Raw genomic sequence first — 22484 nt, 5'->3', positions numbered from 1 at the left:
TCACTCATAGCAGGAATCTAGAAAACTTAAATAAGGGACCAGGAAAATGAATAACTATAAGAAAGTGAAAATCAAAATCAACAAAAAACTATGAACCAGAGACACTTTTAGGGGGGCGGGGGCGGGAGGGGAGGGATTGGGGTCAGAATGGGGGGCTGCAATTGTATGGGGAATATAACAATAAAATTTATAAAAAAAAAATAAAAAAATAATAAATAAATAAATAAATAAATAAAAAATAAAAAAAAAATAAAAAAAAATATATAAAATAAAATAAAATAAATGAAAAAAAAAATATCAGTAATATTCTATTTTTTTGAAGGATGCAATGAAATCTTTGACATGGATTGATCTGAACCTGTATATTGCTTTGGTCATTTTATCATTGCTAACTCTTCTAGTCTATGAGCCAGGAATCTATTTTCATCTTCTGTCTTTTAATAAAATCATAACTTTTTAAAAAAATATTTATTTATTTATACAAGCTCTGGGTACAGTCAGAAGCACGGGAGGGTAAGAGAATTCACCAGAGCTAGAACGGGGAACAGAACAGGCAGACTGACAAAATACACTGCTGAGGGGAGCAGTGGGCACCAGCAGGAGAGGTCTGCACGCCATGTAGGACTCTCTCAGGCGGCCGGGGATGGAACCGGTGCAGCAAAGGCTGCGGGCAGCTTGGCGGCACAGCGCTCAACTGCTGCACCACCAGGGGAGGCCCAATAATATCATAATTTTATTTCTACTGGTTTTTAGCCATTTTTGGTAAGGTTTTTCATTTTGCTATGATTGTAATTGGAAGACAAAAGTATCATAATCTATGGAAACAGAAAAGTAGCAAATTGATGAACTTATATAGCAATAAAAGCCTAAATCAAGATAAGAGAAATACTGCAAATAAATAATGTAATCTTGCACTATAAAGAATCAGAGACAGAAAAATAAATGCATCCAAAACTCACTAGAAGGAAGGAGATAATAAAAATTAAAGTAAAACAGAAATTAAATAGAAATAAAATAGAAATTAAATAGAAATAAAAAGTCCATAATAAAGTATCAGCTAAACCAAAAGGTAGTTCTATGAAAAAAATAAACAGGCAAAATTCTAGCTTGGCTCATGGAGAAAAAAGGAGAGAACTCTCAAAAATTGAATCAGAAATGAAAGGGAAGTTACAACAGACATCTGAGAAGTACCATAAAGGATAATAAATTGCATAATCTAGAAGAAAGGGACATATTTCCAGAAGCATAAAACCTTCCAAGAGTGAATTAGGAAGAAGTAGAAAATTTGGACATCTAAAATTACAGGCAAGGACACTGAAACAGGAATCAAAAATTTCCCAAAATATCAAAAGCCCAGGACAACATGGTATAACTATTAAGCTCCACTAAATCTTCAAGATAAACTAATATCAAAACTTCTCAAAATCTTCCAAAAATAACTAAAGAGGGAATGGTTCTAAACATATTTTGTGAGTCCAACATTACTTTTATAGTAAAACTAGACAAGGAAATCTTGAAAAAAACCACTGTTGAACAATGACCTTGGTGAACATAAATGAAAAACTTCTCAACAGAATGTCTGCAATCCAAATTTAACAATACATTAAAATGATCATACTCATGGACAAGTGAAATTTTTTTCAGGGATACAAGGATGGTTCAATATTTGTAAATTAAGCAATGTAATTTACTATCAATACATCAACAAAAGGAAAGATAAATATCACATGATCGTATCAATAAATCCTAAGAAAACATTTGAAATGATTCAACATCAGGTAATGACAAAATCCCTCAAAAATTGGGAGTAGTAGGAGCATATGTCAATATAATACAGGCCACATATGACAAACTGATGGCTAATACCATACACAATGGTAAAAAACTGAAAGCTATTCTTTTAATCTGAAGTACAACCCAAGTTATTTACTTACTTTTGTGACTGTTAGTCAATGGAGCACTAGAAGGCTTCCCTAGAGCAATCAGACAAAACAAAAAGATATAAAAGGAACCCAAACTGAAAAGTAGAACTATCACTATTTGAAGATGATATGATAATAAACATAGTACATCCTAAAGACTCCACTATTAAGAAATATTAGAAATAATGAATCAGTAAAATTAAGTGGAAGTTACAAAATCAATAAACAAAAATCAGCTGCATCTCTATAAACAGTGAACTAAACAAAAAAGAACTCAAGAAAATGTTTGTTGTATTTTTAACAGGAATGGCAAGGATGTCAAATAGTTAAACCTTCCAAAGTTCAGTACTCTCTTTTAAAATCTTTGTTCTGCTCACATAGTTGACCTTCCCTATACTGTTGTTTTTCTACCTCCTATTGCAAAGAAATGTCTTAAGTAATTTGTGAGTCTATGTCTGTTTTTTCCTTCCAATTTAGAAGTATAATTCCATTGAATTGAGAAAAAACTAAGACATAAAAATTAAGAAATATTTAATTAGTTGCTATGTAATAATGCCATATTGAATTATTTTGTATAACATTTTACTGAGTAAAATAAGTGTTTTTACTGATAATACATACTGGAGGGATAATAAATTGGAGTCAGTCATGATTTTGGGGGAGAAAAAAATGGCAGAAGTTGTCAAGAATATTAACTCAAATTTCATAATGTTTGATTGTTTAATCTAATTATGCTACATTATATACAATACTGCTGATCAGAAGATATAAGTAGGAGAAAGTATAAACAGTTAATTCACTTTAGACAATAAAAAATAGAGGAGCAGTCAAGCAATTGAGATATTAGAGGGTACTATAACCTTTACTTGTGAAAATTTGATGTCATGGAAAAGTACTCATGATATATCAACTTTTAAATTGAAGAGGAATGCACTTGGAGGGCAATATAACAAAATACTGAAAGAGATGGATCACTGGTTTTCTGAGTTTTCTGGCTTTAGATACATTTCACATTTATTTTTAATGCATACAAGTTTCTTACATTATCAAAAATAAAATTGAAATAACCCCTTTCAAATGTATTTCTCATGTGCTATTTTATGCTACTGCACAAGTTAAACAAGAAAGGATAATTTCATATTTTTTTTTAGATTTATTTATTTATTTTTATACAAGAACCGGGGTACAGGCCAGAGGCGTGGGACGGTGAGAGGAATCACCAGAGACAGAGTGGGGAAGAGAACAAGCAGACTGAAGAAATACAATGCTGAGGGGAGCAGCAGGTGTGGCAGGAGAGGTCTGCTGAGTCACATGGGATTCTCGCTGGCCAGCTGGGATCTGAGCCTGTGCTGCCGAGGCTGCAAACAGCTTCTCAGGGCAGCGCTTAACCGCCTGCGCCACAGGGGGAGGCCCATAAATTTGTATTTATAGTTGAGAAGATTGAGTAATTTCCCAAGTACAGGAGCTGGAAATAAAACTCAGATCCTCCAAAGTCTACTTCAATGTTTCTTCTATACCATACCAATATGATACAGGAAATAATATATGTAAACATTCTATATGTTTTTTTTCACAATAAAGGCAAAATATTTGTAATCTAGGATGTTCTTAATTATGTCATTTAGGGACCTCCCTGTTGCGTTAAGACACAACCTACAAAGCTATCCACAGACTCTGCAGCACAAGTTCGATCCCCCGGCTGGCCAGGGAGCAATGCACATGGCTCAGCAGACCTCTCCTGTCTTGCCCGTTGCTCCCTTCAGCAGTGTACTTCGGTCGATCTGCCTCTGGCCTGTACCCCAGTTCCTGTATACATAAATATTTTTAAAAATATGTCATTTATTTGAGCTTCTTCTGAATTGTTAATTTCTAATCGAAGGAAAAAGAAATGTATGAGATCAGACAAGTGTTACTAAAATGGAATATCAAAGTATGTAAAATGTATCAGGAATAAAATCTCATTACATCTAAGTTTGATTTATTATGATAACAAAAATTAGAAGAAAATCTAAAACTCTTGCTTTTACTTTAAGAAGCTACTTAACGTGGTACTTCAATTAGGATGAAGTCAATAATACTTGAGAATATTAGTAATGACTAAATTTGAGAATCCATTAGGTTACCCACAAAGGGTAAAGAAAATTAAGTAGATATGCTGACTAACGTAAGCAGACTTTTAATAAAGAAATCTGTTTTAATCTGGGAGAAATTAAACTAGAAACTTGTATCTTTGTAACTACTAATGGAAGGTTATATATAGGGCATAATTAAGAAATTAATCAGTAAGTTTAAAGCCATATTCTTTCTAGAAACACATTTCTCTCCAGGAGTTGACATAGTTTAACTCCTGTGCATCCACACTGGCCTTTTATCAGCATGTTTCCTTCATCAAGTTAGCACACAGTCAAGGTCAGGCAGTGAGCAACGTTAGGGCAGAGATTGTCTTATTCTTCCTTATATGAATAGAACCTAGCAGAGTGCTCAGCAATATGCACACATGGGCATTTGCATATAGAATCAAATCAATTTCAATAACCAGAACCACATCAGCTCAAGTTACATGTATTAGAAAAATGTACAATATACTCTCCACACAAATTGAATGATTTGGGAGGTTATCTGCAATACCAGATAATTTATGCTACAATTGTCTATTCCATTAGGTAATGAATATGCATGTTCACATAGGGGCTAACGTGTTTGATGAGCTTCAAACTGAGCCATTCCCTAGGCAATGGCCTCTAAGTTATGGGTCTTAAGTGTTAGAGATTATCATCAGGCAAATAAAGTTACTATATGAAGTTGAATCAACTGCAATGTTCATATTCCTCTCACCTTTGACTGGGAAACAAGTACTGAGAAATATTTATACCATTGCAAGAATGATGATAAATGAAAACTGATGCTGTCTCAGAGTCAGGGTCACATACACACAAGCAGGAAATGGTAAATCAGACTAAACTTTCATGCCTCTTTTGGGAAGCTTCTACTCAACTCCTTATGGTCCAATATAGGAATACTGGACAATGGAAGCAATATCTTCTGACTTCTGAAAAACCACCAGAAAATTCAGATTTCCATTTAAAACACTCCATTTTTTTAAATGTTGGTAATTTTAAAAATTCAAAACACTATATAGGCCAAATAAAACACATCTACAGATCAGATGTGACATGCAAGTTTCTGGTATATAAACTCTAGTTTAACAATTTGATTACTCTTTTTCACATATATTTGAAATATTCCTAAAAAGCCATGTAATTTGACTACTAAAATGTCAAGGAGATTTTTCTGACTCAATAAGGTAAATATCAGTGGTTACATGTGCTATAATTCTGTACTTATAACTTTAAAAATATCAAGTATTTTGCTAATTCCACTGTTTTCAAAATGAAAATATCAAACCTAGAGACAGACAATGGAATAATAAGTATAACCATTATAAACCTTATTTTTTTTTTTAAAGATTTCTTTCTTTCTTTCTTTCTTTCTTTCTTTCTTTCTTTCTTTATTTATACAAGCACTGGGTACAGTCAGAAGAGCGGGAGGTTGAGAGAATTCATCAGAGCTAGAGCGGGGAGCAGAGCAGGCAGAAGGACCGAGGTATTCTGCTGAGGGGTGCAGCGGGTGGCAGGAGAGGCCTGCATGCCATGTGGAGACCCTCCTCCTGTGGCCAGGGAGCAGCCGGGGATCGAACTGGCGCTGCAGAGGCTGCGGGCAGCTTCACAACCCAGCACTCAACCGCTGCACCACCGGGGAAGCCCTATAAACCTTATTTTAAATGTGGTATAATCAAGGTTAGATCACAAGTTCAAGTTGGTTCTCTAAGTATGCAGATACATGATTGTATTTTTACATGATGACTAACCAATTATAGTCACTATAAAGTTCTGTCATAACTGACATTTTATATCAAGCTTTCTTCTAAGAAAGCTAAAATTTCAACCTCATTTTAATCACTTTAGCTATTTAGAATTCTGTTAATCAAGTAGGAAAAAAAAGTCTCCAACACCTAGAATGATTTATCTGTTTGTACAAATGTGAGAAAAATGATCACATCTTCAAGTAATAGATTACAAGTACAAAGAAAGTTCACATTACAGCCATGCTGATGAAAATTACCTGCAGGCTGTTACAACACAGCCAGTGAATTAATTAACCTTTTGCCATAAATATCTAGAAACTTCAGCAAAGACCAAGATTTCTCTTTTTCTCTTGCTCCAACTTCCTCAACATTTTAGAAAGTAAAACACTGTGTAGTAACTGAGGCAAACAAAACATACTTAGATTTTATCATCTCTTCATGTCACTACAATGAAACCACATAAGTTATGATCAAAACATAGCAAGTTGTATATTTCATCTTTTGTTTTAGTTAACAAAAGATGTGATATAATGGTCAAATTCTACACAAACTTTTACTTTTGTGAATGAGATCAGGATTTGCTTATTATGAAGGTTAGTTACCTCTTCATTTATTCTGTGAAAAACAAAGTTAAATAAAATAAAACTTCACCAATGTGAAGTTTAAAAAATGAACACAAACTTTTTTTAGATTTAATGTTCGAATGAAGGGCACTATATTTGAATGCATTTGTCATGTATTTTACTAGTTTAGGATCTGAAGCTTAAAATCTGCTAAAATGAGGTAGAACCGTGATCTGGGAAAATTAGATTTCTAATAAACATTGGTAATATGAACCACTGTATTCCTCAAGTTGTTATAGGCAAAAGCCACTAAGACTTAATGTTTGTGGAAGTTCTACCAAGATTTAGGCTACTTAATTACTCTTTAAATATTAATATCATAATTTCACAAGTCTCTATGCAATTGTTTTGTGGCACATTTTATTTTTCTCTTTGATATAGCAATACCTCCTCAAGAGGGTTAACATCCCTGATATTTAATCAGTAATAAACAATGAGAGCTGTTCTCTTCCATTAGTCAATTTGAGGAATTAGTTTAATCAATTCATTAAAAAATTAGACTTGAAAATGGATGTCATTCCTCAGCAGGTTAGGAGACATTTTTGTTTAGTTAAGGGGTTTTCTTTTTATACATTATTTTTAGAATGTTAGGATTTTTATAGTTACAGATGAGTAATGACTTGTCAAATTCATCTTTTAAGAGCTATACTAATGAATTCCCCTCTCAAAATATTGTTTATCAATTTTGTTTGCAGGTAAAGGTACTCAATATGTTGAAGTCAGAAGGTGATGAACTTTATGTTAATCAACTGGGTAATGCTTATCTAGATAACTTTAAATGCTTATGATATTTCTTATGTATATTAAGGGCAAACATATTTGATGAATGCATATTTCAAATTAGGTAGGTATTTTAAATGATTTGTGAAAAACAATAAACCCTTAATAATTTTCAATAGATTCAAACTTTCCAAATGGAACATTGCTTTGTATTCATAAGGAAGAGAGTTGTTAATTTTGGTAAAGTTTAAATATTTACCAAAAGGTTTTTGATTATTTCAATTTTGAGGAAACCAATATTATGAATCATGTATATTTAGGAAAGATAAATATCTACCTTTTGTGTCAAGGCTAGCACGTACTTTGTCACATAGAAAATTTATAATAAATACATTTTGAATATAACAGTATATAAAGTTCCAAAAGAAATTTGACATTTTGCAATACTTAAATATGACTATTCTAACTTAAACCAGACTTTACATTGATTGCCGTTGAGACTTAGGTAGTTATGTAAAAGGTGATAGTATGTATAAAAGGTACATGACTTTAAAAGGCATAAATTAGAATACAAACGTTTAACACTTCTTAATTATTACAGGAATAAACATGCTACCCTTTGGAAGTTACAGTCTACATACCTGACAGGCAATGTTCTGTCTCCTTTCCTTCTATCCATTTCTCTTTGAGGCACAGGATACCAACGGAAATTCAGTTTCCAGTTAAATCCCCCATAAGTCATGTCTGACCCAGCCATATATTCAAAAGTATCATCGCTAATTACATCAATGATGGGGCATACTACTGTCTTCCTGCAGAAAAATGAAGGCCAGTTAATGTATAAGTAATAAATGCTGTATTATCTCCTTTAAATTCAGTATAGCTGACATTCTAAAATTTAATTATTTTGTGTCTTTAACACGCCTTTATTTGCATTCATCTTTTTTCTCTGTGAAATTATTTCCTTTTACTACATCTTCCTTAGAGTCTATACTACCTCATACAATCTAATCAAAGATACTAACTGATCTCTAAGCTCATTTCCAAATGCATTCTAAGTATTAACTCAGCAGGATGAACATGGTCTAATTTTTCATAAAACTTCCATCCATAGTATGATTAGTAGAGCTGCACTGAGATCATGTATCATTTTAACTATAGTCCACTAGAAAGCAATATGATGCAGGAAATGAAGAAAAGATAACGGCAAATTAGGTCTGGCAGTTTGCATCTCAAACGGGATAGGACTGTTTAAATAGGCACTCTGAGAAAATTTCATGAGAAAATGCCTACTAGCAAAAACAAACAAAAATCAGCAAACAGAAGCAATAACAAAATCATAATCATGAATATAGGTAAATGTTTCCTATGAAATATATTGGGATTATGATGATTTTTGAGTGAATTTGTCCTAGACTTAGGAGTTTATAGTAAAAATCTACATATTTTAGGTTAGGGAAAGAAAAAAATTCAGATTCTGTTGTTTGGATATAACCCATAACCATTTTTTCAAGTTAGAGAAAGAGTCAGATTATTTTTCATATTATTTTGTATGTGTGTGATCCAAGCACTGATTTTATTATTTTTAGAATTAATTTATTTATTTTTAACTTATATTGTCAATGCTGACTTTTCAGGGTAAGAAAATTTTCATCATAGGAGATCATTAGGTAATTTTTTTTTTTTTTTAAAGAGTGATTGATTTTATTTTATTTTTTTTAAGATTTATTTATTTATTATTTATACATACAAGCACTGGGTACAGTCAGAAGCGCGGGAGGGTGAGAGAATTCACCAGAGCCAGAGCGGGGAGCAGAGCAGGCAGAAGGACCGAAGTACACTGCTGAGGGGAGCAGCGGGCAGCAGGAGAGGTCTGCGTGCCATGTGGGACCCTCCTCCGGTGGCTGGGGAGCAGCGGGGATTGAACCGGCGCTGCAGAGGCTGCGGGCAGCTTCGCAACCCAGCGCTCAACTGCTGCGCCACCGGGGAGGCCCGGTAATTTTTTTATTTAATGAACTTATTTAGTGAAGTGAAGTAAGTCATATAAAGAAAGATAAATGCTATGATTCCATCTGTATATGGAAGATAAATAGCAAATTAACAACAACAAAACAAAACATTCAGAGAACAGATTGGTGATTCCAGAAGGAAAGGATTTGGGGTTAATGGGGTCAAATAAATGGTGGTAAACGGAATCTAGACTGTGATGGTGATCATAATGCAGGGCACACATATGTAAAATGATATACATAAGTATTCTTTTTACTCTAAAGTGTGCCTTCTCCATTCTTCTGTATTTCTGCTTATATATTTTATTATGGGATCAACTTTCTGTAATTTTCACAGAAAATGCTACTATCTACTCAAGTTTGCATTACTTATAGCTAGTTTTGAAGAGCATAACTTGTTTTTCAACTTTGGCAGAAGATAAATATACATATATGCTCTTAGATCATCCAGAGATATGGAAATAAAAGAAATGTTTTCTGTTATTTATTCTGGGTTTGTAACACCAGTATCACCAATGCTCATTTTCAAATGGATCATGTATTATAATTTACTTTAAATCCTGACAGTTGATTCTTTCTATTCTTATTTTTCTTCTTCTCTCTTACTCATCCTTCTTTTCCGTCTTTTTGTGATTCAGGTGCCCAACATAAGCTTTAATTGCCAAGGAATCCACTTCAAAGAGATGTCCACTTTTGGGCTTCCATGGTGGTGCAGGCGGTTTAGCGCAGCACTGTGAATATGTCCATAGCCTCTGCAGTGCCGATTTGATCCCGGCCGGCGGGAGAGGGTCCCGCATGGCGAAGCAAACCTCTCCTGTCTTACCCGCTGCTCCCCTCAGCAATGTATTTTGTCAGTCTGCTTGTTCTGTTCCCTGCTCTGTCTCTGGTGAATCCTCTCACCCTCCCACAAATCCGGCCCTTACGCGGGTTCTTGTATAAATAAATAAATAAATAAATCTTTTAAAAAAAAAGAGATTTCCACTTTGAAGGTGGTCATCTCAAATAACAATGCCCTCCACTGGACCAGATAGACAGGGTATTTCACTCTACTGTAAATTTTTGTTTTATAGATCTTAGATAATTTCAGTAACAAACCATTTGGGTAACTTGCATTTTCTTTACATTGTTGATTGTGACTTTTTAGGGTAAGAAAATTTTTACTATGGGAGATCATTAGGCAACATTTTTTTTATAAATCCACACTCTTATGTGTTCCCAATAAAGAGTTTATTTACCAATAAAGAGTGAGCCTAAGAACTCTAGACCTCAACCCTCAGTTCTAATAAAATAACCACAAGCCTATGGTCATGTTCTCTCTCTCTCTCTCTCTCTCTCTCTCTCTCTCTCTCTGTATGGCCCTAGGCATACTGTGCAATTTCCAGAACCTGTAAATAATAAATCACTTTCCCCCAAAGTTATCTAATGATTATGCTTAACCTGCAATTGTAATAAGACCACAAGGAGCCATCCAATTACATTAGTTACAGATAGACTGAGACTGGCACACAATATCTGCAAAGTGGCCAAAACCTGGAGTTCTATGAAATTAACAGGATTCATCTAATCTTAGCAAAACTTCATGACTGTGTTTCCAATAAAATCAATATTTTTCTCTTTTTTAAATTAAACTTAATGACCTAATTTGTAGGGAAATGAAATTAGATCTAGTAACCCTGAACAGGATTTTATTATCTACCTATGGCAACTTTAGCACTTATAAATAGGACAAGACTTTGAGTTCCTTATATGCAAACACAATCTAACTGTGTTGTTATATTATAAACTAAATCACCTATGCATGACAATATTGAAATGTTATATGAAAAACTCACTAAGTTGAATGTGACACACATGTTTACAACAGCAGCAGAATGTAGGAAAAGTTGCCAGGAAATGTCTTTAAGATCTTCCAAGTTCATTTTACTTGGCCAGTCTTACCCTTCTGTGGGTACCCTACAATACATAGAGTGGAAAAACATTATACACTGTGTCCTACACTCAGTAAACTAAAAGATTCCTACTGCTCTATTCACCAGCTATGGTTCACTTTACTGACAGCCTCCATCCTTCTTCCTGGCAAGTACCAAAACCTGCCATCTACATGAATGACCGGGTTAGACATTAAGTAACCCCTGTCTTGGATACTTAATTAAAACTTCAATTTCAGAGAGACCTTTCTACTGTAAGTAAAATGAGTATGTCAGTAAGGTGCTATGCAAAGGTTTGTTTTCTTATCAGATGGCATTATTTTAGTTGGCTTCATTAAGTTCTTAGGAACTATATTCATTTATTAACAATACTTATGAGTATCTGTAAAAAAAAAAGTTTGCACTTTATAGATCATCATTGGAAAGAAATTTAGGTATCAATGTGGGCTTTTAATTTATATAAATGTATTAATTTTTCAGATATTTATGTGCAGAGTAGCAGTGTCATTCAAATAGTTGAGTATGCTCATAACTATGTTATCTGTGTTTTTATCATGACTTCTTTTCAGTAGGTTGTATGAGTGTATGTGTTTATTTTTTTTTTTATTTTTTTTTTTTTTTATAAATTTTATTGTTATATTCCCCATACAATTGCAGCCCCCCATTCTGACCCCAATCCCTCCCCTCCCGCCCCCGCCCCCCTAAAAGTGTCTCTGGTTCATAGTTTTTTGTTGATTTTGATTTTCACTTTCTTATAGTTATTCATTTTCCTGGTCTCTTATTTAAGTTTTCTAGATTCCTGCTATGAGTGAGACCATCCGGTATTTTTCTTTTTCTTTTTGGCTTATTTCGCTGAGCATGATCCCTTCCAGCGCCATCCATGTTGCAGCAAATTGCATGTGTTTATCTTTTTTGAATGCTGAGTAATATTCCATGGTATATATGTACCACATCTTCTTGATCCAGTCATCTATTTTTGGGCATTTGGGTTGTTTCCAAAGCTTAGCTATTGTAAACAGTGCTGCTATAAACATAGGGGTGCAGGTGTTCTTTGGAATTGATGTTTCTGTGTCCTTTGGGTAAATACCTAGGAGTGGAATTGCTGGGTCATATGGAAGCTCTATGTTTAGTAGGTCCAGAAATCTCCACACAGCTTTCCACAGTGGTTGGACCAGTTTGCACTCCCACCAACAGTGCAGAAGAGTTCCTTTTTCTCCACACCCTCGCCAACATTTGTTGTTGCTAGTTTTTTTAATATGTGCCATTCTCACTGGTGTAAGATGGTATCTCATGGTAGTTTTGATTTGCATTTCCCTGATGACAAGTGATGTTGAACATTTTTTCATATGCCTGTTGGCCGTTTGCATTTCCTCTTCAGAGAAGTTTCTTTTAAGCTCTTCTGCCCATTTTTTGACTGGATTATTTTCTTTGTTGTTGTTGAGACTCATCAGCTCTTTGCAGATTTTTGTGATCAGTCCTTTATCATTAGTGTTGGGTGCAAAAATGTTCTCCCAGTTGGTGGGGTTTCTCTTTGTTTTTGTTATTGTCTCTTTTGCTGTGCAAAAGCTCTTTAATTTGATATAGTCCCAGCTGTTTATCTTTGCCTTCACTATCACAGCTTTGGGTGATGTGTCTGTAAAGATGTCTTTGATGTGCAAATCACGTAGTGTTTCGCCTATATTTCCTTCTATATATTTTATGGTTTCAGGTCTTATGTCTAGTTCTTTAATCCATTTTGAGTTGATTTTTGTGTATGGTGTGAGGTGGTGGTCAAGCTTCATTCTTTTGCATGTAGCGACCCAGTTTTCCCAGCACCATTTATTGAACAAACTTTCTTTGCTCCAATGCATAGTCTTTGCTCCTTTGTCAAAGATTAGTTGACCATAAACCTGTGGGTTTATTTCTGGATTTTCTATTCGATTCCATTGGTCTGTATGTCTGTTCTTGTTCCAATACCATGTGGTTTTGATGATTATGGCTTTGTAGTATAGTTTGAAGTCTGGGAGTCTGATGCCTCCATTCCCTTCTTTTTTTTTCAGGAGAGCTTTGGCTATTCGGGGTTTTTTGTGATTCCATATGAATTTCATCAATAATTGTTCTATTTCTTTGAAGAATGACATTGAAATTTTGATTGGAATAGCATTGAATCTGTATATTGCTTTTGGAAGGATGGCCATTTTAATAATGTTTATTCTTCCAATCCATGAGCAGGGGATGTCTCTCCATTTCTTTGTGTCTTCTTCTATTTCTTTTAACAGTGTTTTATAGTTTTCTTTGTATAGGTCCTTTACCTCTTTTGTTAGATTTATTCCCAAATATTTGATTTTTTTTGTTTCAATAACAAAAGGGATGGTCTTTTTGATTTCTTCTTCTTCAGATTTATTGTTTGTGTATAGGAAGGCTACTGACTTTTGCGTGTTGATTTTGTATCCTGCCACTTTACTGAACTGATTGATGAGTTGAATTAGCTTTTCTGTGGAGTTTTTGGGGTTCTCTATGTATAATATCATATCGTCTGCAAATAGTGATAGTTTGACTTCTTCTTTTCCTATTTGGATTCCTTGGATGTCTTTCTCTTGTCTTATTGCCCTGGCTAGGACTTCCAGTATTATATTGAAAAGCAATGGTGAGAGTGGACATCCTTGTCTTGTTCCAGATCTTAATGGAATTGCTTTCAGCTTTTCACCATTGAGAATGATACTGGCTGTTGGCTTGTCATAGATGGCCTTTATGATGTTGAGGTATGTTCCTTGTATCCCAAGAATTTCAAGGGCTTTTATCATGAATGGGTGTTGCACTTTGTCGAAAGCTTTCTCAGCATCTATTGATATTATCATATGGTTTTTATATTTCTTTTTGTTGATGTGTTGGATAACGTTGATTGATTTTCGGATGTTAAACCATCCTTGTGCCCCTGGAATGAATCCAACTTGGTCGTGGTGAATTATCTTATGGATACATTGTTGGATTCTGATAGCTAAAATTTTATTGAGGATTTTTGCATCAGTGTTCATTAGGGAGATTGGCCTGTAGTTTTCCTTTTTTGTGTTGTCCTTGTTCGGTTTTGGTATTAGTGTAATGTTGGCTTCATAGAACGTGTTTGGTATTGTCCCTTCCTTCTCAATTTTTTGGAAGAGTTTGTGAAGGATAGGCACTAATTCGTCTCTGAATGTTTGGTAGAATTCATTTGTAAATCCATCAGGTCCTGGGCTTTTGTTTTTGGGGAGGTTTTTGATTACCATTTCAATTTCGCTAATTGTAATTGGTCTGTTTAGGTGTTCTATTTCTTCTTTATCTAGCTTTGGGTGATTGTAGAGTTGTAGGAATTTGTCCATCTCCTCTAGATTGTTAAACTTGTTTCCATATAACTGTTCATAGTAGTTACTGATTATTCTTTTGATTTCTGCTGTGTCCGTTGTGATTTCTCCTCTTTCATTGATGATCCTGTTTATTTGTGCTTTCTCCCTTTTTTCCTTTGTGAGCCTGGCTAGGGGTTTGTCTATTTTATTGATTTTTTCAAAGAACCAGCTCTTGGTTTCATTGATCTTTTCGATTGTTTTTTTAGTTTCAATTTCATTTATTTCTGCTTTGGTTTTTATTATTTCTTTTCTTCCACTGGTTTTGGGGTTTTTTTGTTGTTCTTTTTCTAGATCTTTGAGCTTCGAGATTAGGTTGTTTCTTTGCGTTCTTTCTTGTTTCTTGATGTGAGCTTCTATTGCTATATATTTTCCTCTTATTACTGCTTTTGCTGCATCCCATACATTTAGGATATTGGTGTCCTCCTTGTCGTTCAATTCAAAAAATTTTTTAATTTCTTCTTTGATCTCCTCATTAGTCCAATGGTCTTCCAGTAGTGTGGTTTTTAATCTCCATGAGGTAGGAAAGTTCCTTGCCTTCTTTTTATGGTTTATTTCTAGTTTGATGCCTTCATGGTCAGAAAAGATGGTTGATATGATTTCAATCTTGGTGTATCTGTTGATGTTTGTCTTGTGCCCCAGTATGTGATCGATCCTGGAGAATGATCCGTGTGCGCTTGAGAAAAATGTGTACTCCATTTTTTTGGGGTTTAGTGTTCTATAGATGTCTGTTAAGCCCAATTGCTCTAGGTCTTTATTTAGAGCTTTGGTTTCTTTACTTATTTTTTGTCTTGTTGATCTATCCATTGTTGATAGTGGTGTGTTGAAGTCTCCCACTACGTATGTGTTTTCTCTGATGTCTGTTTTCAGAGAGGACAACAGTTGTCTGATATATTTTGGTGCTCCTTCGTTTGGTGAGTATATGTTAATGAGTGTTATTTCTTCTTGAAGTATTGTCCCCTTGATCATAATGTAGTGACCATTGGGGTCTCTTTTTATCTTTTTGAGTTTGAAATCTGTTTTATCTGATATAAGTATAGCTGTTCCTGCTTTCTTTTTTGGTCCATTTGCTTGTAGGATTGTTTTCCATCCTTTAACTTTGAGCCTATTTTTATCTTTTGTAGCTAAATGTGTTTCCTGGAGACAGCAAAAGGTTGGGTTTTGTTTCTTAATCCAGGCTGCAACTCTGTGTCTTTTTATTGAAGAGTTTAGTCCATTTACATTTAGAGTTAATATTGATATGTTAACATCTGTATTTGCCATTGTGTTTGTCTTTCCTTTGATTTTATTTATTTATTCTTTTAATAACTTTTTTTTTTTTTGGCCTTCTTTCATTGATATTCGTCGCTCTGAGGTTCTGGCTTTAGGACTCCTTGTAGTATTTTTTGGAGTGGGGGTTTAGTTGCAATGAAATTCCGGAGTTTCTGTTTGTCTGGGAAGGTCCATATTCTTTCTTCAAAGAGGAAGGAGAGCTTTGCGGGATAGAGTATTCTTGGTTGGCATCTGTTTTCTTGGAGTCTGTTGACTATGTCCCTCCACTCTCTCCTTGCCCGTAGTGTTTCTTCGGAGAAGTCTGATGTCAGCCTGATTGGTTTTCCTTTGAATGTTATCTGTTTCTTCCCTCTTGCCAGCTTCATTATTTTTTCCTTGTCCTGGATTCTTGGGAGCTTTTCTATTATGTGTCTTGCTGTATTTTTCCTTTCGTCGTGGAAGTTTGGTGTTCTTCTTGCTTCTTGTATATCAATTTTCAGCTCCTTCTTCACATTTGGGAAGTTCTCTTCAATTATCTCTTTGAATATTTTCTCTGTTCCTACATCTCTCTCCTCTCCTTCTGGTATTCCTATAACTCTTATATTTCCTTTCCTCATGGAGTCAGATAGTTCCCGAAGTCTTTCTTCGTTCTTTTTCCTTCGTACTTCTCTTTCCTTTTCTGTTTTGGTTCTTTTTATTTCTGTGTCTTCAAGATTACTTATTCGTTCTTCCATTTCATCTATTCTGCTTTCATTGCTTTTCCCAGAATTCTTTAGTTCTTCCATTAATTCTTTGATCTCCTGCATTTCTTTTACTTCCCTCTTTAGGGACTCAATTTCTTTCTTCTGACCATTGTTTTCCCTCTCTAGGGACTCAATTGCATTCTTCTGATCGTTGATTATTTTTCCCTTATCATTGTTTTCCTTTATGACTTCTGTCAGTTTTTTAATCACGGCAATTTTAAATTCTCTTTCTGGAAGGCTCAGAAATTCTTCCAAGTTATTGTCGTTGCAATCTGGGGGCTGGCTTTCTTTTTGTGGTGTGCTTTTTCTCTGGAGAGTTGCTAGGTTGCGTGTGGTTCTTCTCCTCCCTACTGTCTGTTTTCTAATTTGCCGTATGCGTTGGGACACTGTGTTGTTGGGACTTGCCGGCATCTTGGGTGGGCTTCTCTGTTCCCCTCTGGTTCTTCCAGGAGTCATCTGTCAGTTTCAAGCAGCCTTTACTGGAGAAAGGTCCCTGTTCTAAAATGCCGATGTGGGGACACACTCCCCTGTGCGCCTGGTCTGCCCCGGCGGTGGGTTCCTGCTTCCCTCTGGGCTTGGACTGCAGGCCAGAGGGGGTCTGGCGTGGGCGAACTTCCCCCGCTCACCTCTGGCTCCTGAGGAAGCCTTCTGCAGGTAGTCTTTACTGAAGAAATGTCCCTGTTCTAAAATGGTGATGTGGGACACACTCCCTGCGCTTCTGGTCTCAGGCACACTCTTCTGCGCGTCTGGTCTGCCCCGGCTGTGGGTGCTCGCTCTCCCTGTGGGCTCAGACTACTTGTTCAGAAGGGGCCCGGTGTGGGCTAACTCCCCAGCTGGCCACTAGCTCCTTCAGTAGCCTGTGCTGGGGTCAAGTCGCTAGGTGGCACCAGAGATCTCTCCTAGAGCCCTTGGGGAGCTGATTTTCCACCCCGTGGGACAGGGAGCAGAGCGGGGATGGTAGGGTACACCTCAACAGCTTTGGGGTGCTGTGTCTGCCTTGTGCCCCACCGTCGTGGGGAACCCACGCCCCTAATTTCGTGCCCCGGGTCTCAGTTCCAAAGCCCTCAGTTCCAGGACGCGGGCTGTAGCCCAGATCAGTGGCGCGGGAATGGCGCCTTTTGAATCCCGCTCCCCTGCCTGGGCGCCTTGTTCCTGCTCACTCAGGGAGGGCCTCCGCCCGGGTCTCAGTTCCAAAGCCCTCAGTTCCAGGACGCGGGCTGTAGCCCAGATCAGTGGCGCGGGAATGGCGCCTTTTGAATCCTGCTCCCCTGCCTGGGCGCCTTGTTCCTGCTCACTCAGGGAGGGCCTCGCCCGGGTCTCAGTTCCAAAGCCCTCAGTTCCAGGACGCGGGCTGTAGCCCAGATCAGTGGCGCGGGAATGGCGCCTTTTGAATCCCGCTCCCCTGCCTGGGCGCCTTGTTCCTGCTCACTCAGGGAGGGCCTCGCCCGGGTCTCAGTTCCAAAGTCCTCAGTTCCAGGACGTGGGCTGTAGCCCAGATCAGTGGTGCGGGAATGGCGCCTTTTGAATCCCGCTCCCCTGCCTGGGCACCTTGTTCCTGCTCACTCAGGGAGGGCCTCCGCCGTCTCCCCGCAAGCCTAGGTCGCAGGCACAGGGGCCTGGGCAGCTGCAATCCGAGCGCCGCTTTCGCGCAAGCTTACCGGGCGGCCGGGGCTGTGTGCTGGTGCTGGTCTCCTCCTGGTGGGCGGGGCTCTCTTTAATGGCGCCTGGAGCTCACCTCCGCGGTGGATCCTGCAGGGTTCGCCTCAGCTCCAGTTCACGGGGTGTGGTGGCTGAAATAGTTCCTTTCCACTCACAGTCCCGCTTGCTGCATCCGTTTTTCTTGTTGGGCGTTTTGGTTTGTTGTTTCCCTGGTCTCTGCCGGTCGGAGAGTGCTGCCTCTGTGGGCGGGGGAGGGGAGCAGGGTTCTGCGCTTCCCTCCCTTCTCGTCCTCTTTTATGGCAACTTTCTTCTTTGGGCAGTTTGCTGGAGTCGTCCGTTTATCTTCCGTGTCCCAGTTCTCACTGGGACCTGCCGCTTTTCCTCCCTATTAACTTTTTTTAATGGGAGATCTTACTCGCAGCGTCTCCTCGCCGCCATGTTGCTCCGCCCCTCTCTCTGTATGTGTTTATTTTTAATTTACTTGAGGTGAAATTTCTTTTTTTTAAGATTTATTTATTTAATATTTATTTATTTATTTATTTATACAAGAACTGGGGTATAGGCCAGAGGTGCAGGGGCGTGAGAGGATTCACTAGAGTCAAGAGTGGGGAGCAGAACAGGCAGGATTGATGGAAATATACTGCTGAGGGGAGTAGGGGACAAGACAGAGAAGTCTTCTGTGCCATGTGGGTGGCTCCCTGGCTGGGGATTGAACTCATGCTGCAGTGGCTGCAGATTGCTTCATAGTGCTGAGACTTAACCCCTTGTGCCACCAGGGAGGTCCTCAAGGTGAGATTTGAATTATGATTTGAATAAGAACTATGACCTAGTAGAGAAAATGATAGTCTGGGAATGGGAAGAAATAATTGTTCCCATCACTTCCAATAATTGAAGCAACCTAATTTGTTCCTCTCTATTATGTGGCATAGATAAGAACTTGGATATCACTTACCTAACAATGGGATTGTGAGGATGCAAGAAGGTACTTTGAAAATATATTTCATAAAAATAGCGTACTGTACCATTTCAGATTAGACTGACTTAATTTACCAGAAAAGAAAAAAAACCAACATTTTTACTGTTCAAATTGTTTGACCATTACTAATCAAAAAAATATTCAAGTTCATCATGAATAAGCAAAACTATTTGTTAAATAACAGGGCAGAAGAGGGGGTTGGGAGTAGTGGTCTTGGGAATCTGCTTTTTTAAAAGAAATGAAATGTTTGAAAATAGACATTTTGGAGAGTTTTGTATTTATTTTTCATATGGAATGTTGTATTTTCATTATTTTAATTTATGTATTTATACAAGAACTGGGGTACAGGCCAGAGGCATGGGTGGGTGAGAGGATTCACCAGAAACAAAGCAGGGAGCAGAAAAGGCAGAGAGACTGGAAACACTGCTGAGGGGAGCAGCGGGCGAGACAAGAGAGGTCTGCCGCCATGTGGGTATCTCCCTAACTGCCTCGGAATCGAACCCGCACTGCAGAGGCTGTAGACCACTTCATAGCACTGCGCTCAACCCGCTGCACCACAGGGGAGGCCCTGTATTTTCATATTTTAAGGTTGTATCATTTCTTGTAGAGGTAACAATGGTTTACAATACTGTATACGGTTCAGGGATACCTAAACTGAATATTTAGGTGTATGTTATTACACCATGATGGTGGAGGACTGCTGGTACTTTTGTCATGGATGTAGAAGAGAAGTTTGATAGAAAACTGGATCTGTGCCAATAGTCCAGTAATAACCCAAGCAGACATAGCACATATATTCTTACCTGTCCTCCTTTATTCTCGCCAGCAAAGGCTCCAGCCATCCTAAAGTGCATTCACAGTGTGCATCAAGGAAAGTTATCACCTCCCCTTTTGAAGCAGCTGCTCCTCGAAGGCGGGCACGTATTAACCCAGAGCGCTCTTCCATTCTAATAATTTTAACTGGTACTTCTAAATTTTTCACATAATTCTCCAATGTCAACTTGAGAAAATCTGTAATGTTGAGTAAGAATTTTTCAGCATACAAGCATGCATTGTGCAAAATGAACAGTGAATTAATATATATATTATATATTAAATTTAACATTATATTTTATTTTATTATATTTATTTAACACATTTAATATATTTTATATTAACTATATATTAATATATTTAATATAATTTATATTATATTTATTTTATTCTATTATATTTAAAATATTATTATATTATATAAATATAATATTATATTTAAATTTAATATATATATTAAATAATATATATATTAAATTTTAAAAAAAGAAGAATTTGTCAGGGCTTTAAAACTGTTTTAAGATATAGCAAAGATAACACTGCCCAGGTGAAAACTCAATACGAAGAAATGGTGGCCAACTCCTATCATTTTTTTTATATTAAGTAAAATATTTAGAAATGTTATTGTTAAATTAATGTATGATTCATTATGACTCTGTCACTTTGCTGACACTGTAAAGATAAATAAGCAGTTAACATACCAACTCTAATTTAGAAACCAGGTCACACTGGTAAACAGACTCTAAAATTTTATTTTGTATTAATTTGGATTAAAAGAAATAAGAAAACTATCTACAAAATCATGTAAATGTTCAATCATATGGTAAATTGAGCTGAGAAAAAAAAGAGACACTTTTGAAAGGCATTTGGGCTGATTTCTTGGGTTAGTAAGAACCAAATGGAATCATGAAAGAAATTGAAAGAATTAGTTACTTGTTCCATTGACTAGGTTCATTGATGAACATTCGATAGATGGTTTCAGGGTTGGTATAAATATAAGGAAAATATAAGTCACAGCTCAGATAGCTTTCTGTTCATAATAACTTTTTCTAACTTAAAAGATAAACAAGAAAAATATGTATACCTCTCTCACTAGCATCATCTACCAAGATGACCTCAGAGAGTAGATAGTGAGGGGAACGATTTATAACACTATAAACAGTTCTAAGGAGGGTGCTCCATGCTTCATTATGAAACACGATGACTACACTTGTGTTTGGAAGTTCATCGGGGTAGACCTTTGTCTTGCATCTGGAAAAGAGGAAAGAGGTACATGTTAATTTGTTTTTCATTCTGATTAATGTTATGAAAAATAATTCATAATAACACAATGTTTGGCTTGAAAGTCCCATACTAACAAAACATTTTAGGAATATCTAAAATCATTTTCCTTCTATAAATGCTGTGAGTAATCACTTGGCATTTTGAAAATTAAACATGCATAATTACTAATATTTTATTTTAACTCCTGCAGGGAACAAAACAGCATGATTTCTGCCAGCTTAAGAATGCGAAAATAACATTTTGAGACTGTCAATAGAAGACCAGGTACAACAGGGACAGAAGAATGCATTTAGTGGATATAATTTTATTCTTTGCTTAGAATAAAAGAATTAGTGTTTAACTTAAAAAGTCATAAGAACATAAAAAGACAAGTCCACAGGGTTTTGTAGCATGTAAAATAGATTCTGTTCTAAAATCTACTCATGTATGCTTTCCATTCTTTTTGAGAATTCTACAAATCATATCTGCCTTGAAAGAAATTCGGGGGGAAGGATTCATTTTTCAGATTCACAATTAGTACTATATAATATAATCAAAATCAGAAACCAGGAAAAGGAATAGGCTACCAGCATTTGTTAAACTTTAATGTGCATAAGAGACACCTAGGGATTTGTTACAATGCAGATTCTGATTTAGCAGGTCAGGGGACATTCCGAGATTCTGCAATTTTTAAAAAAGCACCAGATAATTTAAATGCAGACGGTTGCTAGAGCACCTTGATGGGTAAGGGTCTGCATCCTAATTGTCATAACTTTTAAAGTATGATGTTTTCAAAAGAACTTTTAACTTTGTTTATAAATCCAAGAAAGCCCAGATTTTACTTTCCAAGCAACCAATCTCAATAGGCACATTTGGATAAATTATCTGCCTATTGCCCTAGGTGGTCATGCCAAGTTTATCAAGCAGATGGTTCTTATTCTATTCAACTTAACATTCAGATATTTCTGTCATGTAATTTTAAATCATTGAGATTACAGAATATTAACAAATAGTCACTTGGTATCTACAGCAGGAACAGAAGTCTTTTACATTATTTTTTCATGCATAACATTCCAAAAGAACTAGAGAAATAAAATCTTTCCATAAAATAAAACAAATCAGATACTTCCTGCCACTCGTGAACAACCAAATATATGACACAAAATTAGCATAGTTGAAATTAATTTCTTCACAGGTGAGCTAAAAAAAATCCAATAAATGTGGGAGATGAAGACATATAATAAAACAAAGACTGACTATGTGTCTATTGAGAATTTAATTATCCTTTAAACAATCTAAAATATTACTTACTCAGTGAAATCTCCTGCAAAATAACCAGAGAAGAATGCACATACA

General features: G+C 36.4%; 1 protein-coding gene across 3 annotated transcripts in view; it reads right to left on the bottom strand.

Annotated features, from left to right (window-relative positions):
* The window catches only part of GALNT13 (polypeptide N-acetylgalactosaminyltransferase 13), a gene marked incomplete at its 3' end in the record, with an annotated part of 409461 nt that overhangs the window by 170921 nt on the left and 216056 nt on the right, over positions 1–22484 (bottom strand). For all 3 annotated transcript variants that reach the window (XM_084243604.1, XM_084243602.1, XM_084243603.1), the window contains exons 3-5: positions 20950–21116; positions 19856–20063; positions 7772–7942 (exon numbers count right to left, since the gene is read on the bottom strand). In XM_084243604.1, coding sequence (XP_084099730.1) covers positions 7772–7942; positions 19856–20063; positions 20950–21116 — 546 coding nt within the window. The remainder of the gene's footprint in view (positions 1–7771; positions 7943–19855; positions 20064–20949; positions 21117–22484) is intronic.

The sequence above is a fragment of the Talpa europaea genome (genome assembly GCF_964194135.1).
Source record: "Talpa europaea genome assembly, chromosome: 1".
Classification (NCBI taxonomy): Eukaryota; Metazoa; Chordata; class Mammalia; order Eulipotyphla; family Talpidae; genus Talpa; species Talpa europaea.
The sequence above is the reverse complement of the archived record's forward strand: the minus strand, read 5'-3'. Positions and strand labels throughout refer to the sequence as shown.